We start from the raw sequence: 7698 nt of genomic DNA, 5'->3' as shown, positions 1-7698 counted from the left end.
TTTTTTTTTTTTTTTTTTTAAATTTTCATCATGTTATATCTGATAATATGATAATCCTAAAATTCTCGTGCAAATATTTCTTCGAAATAACATAGTTACAGTTGGAATTTTTAACTTCTGCATATACGCCATTATTCTTCGAATATCAAATGACAGAAATTTAGCAATAAAGTTATATTTTACTCCAATTTTATGTCAAAATTAATACATTTTTAAATGTACACCATTTATTTCCAATAATTATAATGGAAATTTGATTCAAAGTTTTATTATACCATACCTCTTAATTTCATTTCAAACTAAACTTAAAAAGATAAATATTCAATACCTTTTTCAACACACATAGATAAGACTGCTTTAGACACAATTTTAGACGTTATTAAATCACTCGAATAACATCCATCGACTTAAAATCGTTTAAAAGGTAAAAGATATAAGCTTGTATCTCGAAATAAAATTTATTCGTCGTAAATGTCTAAGATAACGTTTTTATGGAAAAAAAAAAAAGAAAAGAAAAGAAAAGAAAAAAAAAACATATCATCCCGTGCATCCAACTCATCATGTATTCGACGAAAAACGGACTAAACATAAAGTTATGCTGATTGATATGGTTATGCCCGAGGAATATTAAAATCCGGCCATTTTATCACGTAATATAAAAGTCACGTTCACGTGGTTATCATCGTTTTGTACGATCGTTATTCATCGCGATGAGCCGTGAATTACGAATCGACGAGGATTCCAAAACGAAAAATCGACGTGTTCGCATTGTGAACCCATCCATCATTGGACACTGTACTGCTGATTTTTATCGGAGACAAACACCGCTTAATTTGCATCGGCGGTGTATTACATCGGCGTATATTTCGCAGTGGCCAGTTATGTAAATCGTCTCCATTTTGCAATCTATTTAGAATCGTGTATAGAAAGAGAATTTTATTATTTCTTGATAATAGTTTCTTGATAATAATAGAGAAGAATTCGTCACTTTTCAAAAGGAATTTGTGGAATATTTGGCATATAAGAAATTTTACTTTTTTTTTTTAATAATAATTGCAAATTAATAGTACCTTTTAATTTTGTAAGACAAAATTAGAAAGACTTTTGTTTGGAGAATGAATGGAGGCTTGTAAATTATATTTTTAAAGATATTTACTTTCTATTACTTTTTATTAATGACGAAATTTCTTTTTTCTTCCAGGATACTTTGGATACCAACAGATGGTCGTCTTCTAGGAGCAATCAAAATGGGTACGTTCACCATCAATATTCACATTCTTTTTTATTCGTCAATTAATCTATTTATTCTTAATCGTTTTCAGTTACGATCCAACCCACAACAAGTCCAATATCTACGTGTTGGAACTGGAGGAGAAGAAAAAGAGCGTGCAGGAGTACGAGGAGGATTACAATCCTTACGAGCACAGGATGGTCGCCCATCCAACCACGTAAGTGGTTCTATTCAATTAATAATTTTCCTTGTTACAATTCTTATTTAAATAATAAAACAATATGATTTCTCTTCTTACCTACAATTATCTTCTATCTTCACTGTTTTAAATTCAATTCGCAGAAAAGCTGCATCACTTACGGGATGACCTAATGATATCAGAGAATCGTGGATCGAATAGATCGATCGTGTCAAAGAAAAAAAAAAAAAAAATAAAAAAACAAAAAGAAAGAAATCGAAACAAATCGATATCGCTCGAATAGTCAATGCAATCGCGAGAATTTGCATAATGTTGAACGCCGCGTGCATTCGAAACGACGTTTCGCTTATTCCAACAGCGTTTCTCTAGATACAAATTATCCGGTAATTTGTTACGACGATTAGTCACGAAGCGGAAGAATAAGATTACCTTCAAGGAAACAGCTTGGAAAATTCTGGTTAAAAGGTCGATAGATAGGTTTATGACGAAACCTATGTTTTCTGGAAAATGATAATTAATTGGTACGCGGCTTCCATCATTATACGTGACAAAATTTTGTCGACACAAATTTCCATATAAATTTAAATCATGATATTTGCTTCTCTTTCTCGATCAAATCATATCCTTATTTCTTAGAGAAATATTCGTAATTTGTTTCTTGGCTCACGTTACATAAAATGTTGGAATGATAATTAATTATCCTCCCCTCCATCGAATCCATCTTTTCCCCTCTTTCTTTCGCGAAAACCTTGCTTATTAATCACTTGAGCTTGAGATTAAATTAAAGGACAATTGTCCTTTTATTAAATTTTTAATCCTTGAATAATCGGGAATTTACAATTTTTAAAATTGAAAAACGGGGGATTTTTTTTGTTAAACATTTCAGGAGCTTCGAGACGTTGCTGCATCTGCTTAAAGGCAGCTTAGGAACCGGAATACTCGCGATGCCAAGGGCTTTCTACCACGCTGGCTACGGTATTGGCACGATCGCGACCATAATCATAGGTTTATTCTGTACTTACTGTATGCGGATACTCGTCAGCTCCGAGTACGAGCTTTGCAAGAGGAAGAGGGTGGCTTCGTTGTCTTATCCGGCTACGGCAGAGGCTGCGCTGGCCGTTGGTCCATTGCCGTTCAGGCGATTCTCAAGGGCGTCCGTGTGAGTAGTTTAATCGTATTTAATCTTCACGCAGGATACGTCTTGGAAATATCCTTGGGATTATTTTTGAAACATTTCCTTGAAGGAGTACGAGTATAATACCGAGAAACAAAATTAATAAAAATGATTTTGAAGATACAAAAGAATTTTTTGATAAGGAGAATGAGAAATTCAAAATTTAATAATTTAGCGAGAGTTTTCAAATTTTTCTATCTGTTAACCTGTTAACTCGATGATTTTTTTTTTTTGGAATTAAAATTAAAATGAAAAATCTGTTTTTCATATTCTGGTGTGTAACAGATACTTAGGTATTAATTATTATAGGTAAGGAATTAAGAATTAATAAATTTAGAAAGCGAATTAATTCAAGTCAAATCACTACTGTAAATAAAAGTTTAGATTATATTTTATAATTATCTGTAATCAATCAAGCTTAAGCTAATAGGTTAACAGGTTAAGGATCGATAATGAATTTTTCTAATAGTTAAATTTATCGATTCAATTTATTTTTTAGAGGAAGAAATATCGACGAGAAAGATTTATTTAATGATCGAAATTTTTTCAGAAGATTATCCTTAATTTATGATCGTCGCTATTAACACGAGAACGTGTTAAATCGTGTCAAGATCGTGATACATAATAACATAATAAAAAAAAAAAAAATCTAATTGAATGGATTCGCGTGCAAATAAATGCTTAACGAGATTATCTCTATACAGCACAATAATAAAGTAATCTTGTTGAAATTTCAACCGAGAAAAATCCTTTGTTTGCAGTCACACGATAAACCTATTCCTTATGGTATATCAATTGGGAACTTGCTGCGTCTATACAGTATTCATCGCAACGAATTTGAAAATGGTTAGTACAATTATCAATTAATCGCACGTGAAGTTCATCGTAGGATTAAAAAAAACCATTCATCGAAATCATTTTCATCGATTTTTCCCCATCATGCGATCGATCATTTGAACTTTTAAACAATTTTTACTCGATAAAAGTAAAAATATATTTTTTCATTAACACGACGATTAAAATCTACTTTAATCAACTTGCGAATATCTCTCTTTTTTTTTTTTTTTGATATAATAAAGAAAAGATATTAAAACGATTGAAACGAAAGAATTAAAATTTCAAAAGTTTGAAGAACAAAATGTTTTCGCAAGTAGAAATTTAATCAATTAATATTTCTGATTAAAAAGAGGAAAGAGGGGGAAAATTGTGAATCAACTTGTTAGTGAAACTTAATCGGGATTTAAAAAAATCAAGTAGATCTAAAGCTAAATAGATAAAGCTAATTAGAATTTAACTAATGTCAGTTAATTCTAATCAGATTACAGATAATGTGAATTCAAATCCAGTTCTAGACCTAATAAGATTTCATCTAAATTCAACTGAACACTGCTTAACCCACAATTAAACCTCATTAAAGATTCGCTTCCACTTATATAAACTCACTTTACCAAATAAGAATCATAATCACCTGATACCCAATAAAAATCTAGTCTTACATCCAATAAAACCTCGTCTCAAATTCCTCTCAACTAGCATCAATGAGAAACGAATCAATGTTCAAAATTTTCAATCTCTCCTCTCGTCAAAAATTTTCGATCCACCAAAAATTGATTACAAAAATCCTTCTACTTCCAATACTTGAAATTAATACAATAATCTTCAATCTCCAATTTCCCTTATTTACCAAATCCAAAGAATCAATTCTACTCGATTCAGAGTCAGAAATCAATTCATAAAATTTACCCATTTACCCCGTAATCCATCGTAATTGAAAATCCTGGATTCAAACCACCTTCTCAACCGAGCAACCAATGACATCACGTTATTTCGTTAGCTAGCTCCGCTCTCCATCTTTCCCCGACGAACGTAAGCAGAAATGACTCACAGAGATTTCGCTACTCTTGTTACTCGCGCTGATCTAGCTTTTACCGCCAGGAATCCCGCTCTAAAGCGGCGCGACCAGACTGTAGTAGCACGAGTGTAGGCAGAGAAAAAGAGAGCATGTAGGTCAGGGAAACACGGCACGAGGAATGAACGATTAGACGGGCCGACGCGTCGTTGTAAACGCCGTGCAGCCTCGAGTCAAGGTGATAAATACACGGTTTCAGGTTCGTTGACATTTTTATCATCGGACGATGAGGCAGGATGGGGCTAGATTTTTCTCTCTCTCTCTCTTTTTTTTTTTTTTTTTTTTTTTTTTTTCATTGGCCGAGGACATCGAGACGGCCCGTTTCGGTCATCGTCAAGAATCAGGAAGAGGCTCGAGGCTTCTCTTCTTTCGGCACGTTGACCGTGAAATTAACATAAAAGATATCTCGAGTACTCGCTTCCTCTTGTTTTTAATTTTCATGCAAGGATGTTTGTTCTAACGCCTTTTTTTCTTTCTTTTTTTTTTTTTGTCTTGTCAAAAAAGATTTTACGAGGTGGTTTAGATGAGGCGATTTATTAAATAGTTTTTCTTCGACGAAGAAACGAGTTTTTAAATATTTATATTCGATCGAGATCATTCGATCGAAAAGAGAAATTTGGAAAGTTTCTTTTTTTTTAGATATTTTCATCAATATTTTTCCAATGCCTCGAGATTGTTTTTTTTTTTTTTTTAATGCGCCTCGAGATCTCTCCAAGAATGCGATCATTATATAACTCGTGCCCCCTCCTCGCCAATCATTCGCACAATTTACAAGTCTAATTTTCACGCAGAGTTACAACTTCTTCGTTCGACGCGCGGCATTCCTCTTCGACTTTCCCGAATACGCAAATAAAAAACATATATATATATATATATATTCCTCTTTAATTATGGATACGAATTATTCGATTGAAGAAACAATTGCATAATCGCGTAAGATATTTTGCAAATTATATCAAGGATCTTTTGTAATTAGAGTCAGAAGGATTTGTCATAAATCTTGGAAGAAGGTCGCCTCGATTACTTTAGATTTCTGCGTCTGAGTAACCTCGTTCCATCCTCTTTTCATGGAAATTCTTCACACGTATGGGGACGAAATTTCAATCGTTTGTTAATTCGTTGGGGTTCGTTGTAGCCCCGTTACACTAGAATCTTTCCAATTGTTACAATTTCACTAGTTTTTTGTCGAAAGAAAAAAATGCAAATTGAATTTTCTTTCGAATGAGAGATTCTTCAGACAAACGAGATCTTTTTCTTAAATGGTATACACGTTTCGTAATATTTCTTTCTAAACATTAAATAATATTTTTATATTTCAATTTGAATAAATATTTAATATATATATAACTTATAGAAATATTATTTTAAGATCAAGATATTTCATCGCAATAAATAGTTTTTTAACTAAATACTATATATAATCTATTGTATATAATCTATTGTATATAATCTATTGTATATAACGCAACGTATATAAAAATGCTTAATACAAAAGACTAAATCTATTTTCGGTATCTAAGGAATAAGAAGTGAAAAATAGAATAAGCGGTTACGTATCTTACGACGCTTATTGCGTTTCGATTAAATGGAAAGTAGCGTATAGATCGCGTTTATTCTTTTCCCACTTGCTCGCTCTCAAAAAACAGACAGCGTTTATTACATCTTATTTCAACTAAATTCAAACTTATTAACTAACCTTTTGCGTAAGATCACTTCCTCCCTCTGTACAAATCCTCTATCCCAAAAACGATTCGGATCTTTTAAAAAAAAAAAAAGATTTCGTTCCAACTCTCTATACATATCCCAAAAACGTATCCCAATTTCACTTGCATTTATACGTCGTATTCCGATATCACGATATCCCAGCCACGAATATTTCGAAACATCGATACTTCACGATCGATACACTTCCCACCGATATACTGTTCCCACACAGAAAACCTTGCCGTCCTAACAATCCTTTCTCCGTGACTAAACGCACCGACTAAACAGAGCCAGTTAGCTCAACAGGTGTTCGTTCACTCGAGAAAAAGAGAGAGAAAGAGAAAAAGAGAAAAGAGGGAAAAAAAAATATACATAATTCGAAAGCTCACCGATTTTCGAATCACGAATCAAACGAATACCGATCCAAGACAGATGGATTTTCTGCATCGATTCTGATCGAATTCGATTCGAGGTGTTCGTAAAGGAATCAAGTTTTCCCGAGTGTTGTTGCCGCTCGTTTCATCCACGTTTTCTAACCACTTGCCGTAATAACATGTGTCGTAACTAAACTATCCATTACATTGCCAGCGCAGGAGGTCTGCGTTCCATTGCACAGTGAAACGGGCGCATACGCGCACACGCACACACCTGCACTGTGCACACCTGCGCGCGCGCCTATTTATCCATCTATCTATCTATCTATCCAGTTTCCAAACGGGTCGACACAGACGCGAAGAATTTTGCTTGAAATAATCGGTCGACCGGTATATATCGCTCGCGGATATGGATCACGTTGAACGTGATTTGCGCTCCTCCTGTTTGGGGGAGGAAGGAAATAGAGGGGTCGAAAATTTATCGGGTTTTTGTCTCGCTTTGCTTGAGTAGGCTTGTGCGTGGAATTCAGATTAAATAGGTTATTTGTAATTATTTCTTGTAAAAGTTGATTTAAGAAATTTGGTGGTTCGATGGATGTTTGTTTGAAGTTTATTCGAATTCGATTTGGAATTTATGGATATAGATATTTCTAGATGAGTTTTTGAAATGTTTTGGACGTGTTTTGATTTATTGGGAAGAAAGTGAAGTTCGTTTGAGAAGTTCGTTTCATTTAGTTTTATTAAGAAAAGGAAAATTTTGTAGAATACGATTGAATTTGATTTAATTAATATTTTACTTTTTATTATTATTGTTATTATTATTATTATTATTTTTGTATTGTATAGAAAAAGTTTGCTTCCTTTTGATCTTATGATAAAGATTTATTAAATTTTCCTTATATATGTATTTCCTAGAAGAAAGTTTATAAACAACTATACTGATTCACTGATTTCAATTTAGATTTTTAGTTAATATAGAAATCTTTTTCCAAAAAATTATTCCTTTGATACAATTGATCCAATTTAAATTATTACCAATATATCTAATCGCGATGAAGCAAAGGGGAATAAGATTGGACAGGTAATAATTCAATTTTTTTTAATCGA

At 32.9% G+C, this 7698-nt stretch overlaps 1 protein-coding gene across 1 annotated transcript in view; it reads left to right on the top strand.

Annotated features, from left to right (window-relative positions):
• The window catches only part of LOC102676630 (proton-coupled amino acid transporter-like protein CG1139), a 26007-nt gene that overhangs the window by 11521 nt on the left and 6788 nt on the right, over positions 1 to 7698 (top strand). Inside the window, exons 2-5 of the mRNA XM_006609723.2 lie at positions 1202 to 1251; positions 1323 to 1448; positions 2317 to 2589; positions 3366 to 3450. Coding sequence (XP_006609786.1) covers positions 1202 to 1251; positions 1323 to 1448; positions 2317 to 2589; positions 3366 to 3450 — 534 coding nt within the window. The remainder of the gene's footprint in view (positions 1 to 1201; positions 1252 to 1322; positions 1449 to 2316; positions 2590 to 3365; positions 3451 to 7698) is intronic.

This window comes from Apis dorsata, unplaced genomic scaffold, assembly GCF_000469605.1.
Source record: "Apis dorsata unplaced genomic scaffold, Apis dorsata 1.3 scaffold_59, whole genome shotgun sequence".
NCBI classification, from domain to species: domain Eukaryota; kingdom Metazoa; phylum Arthropoda; class Insecta; order Hymenoptera; family Apidae; genus Apis; species Apis dorsata.
Note: the sequence above shows the minus strand (reverse complement) of the source record. Positions and strands in the feature narration are given on the sequence as shown.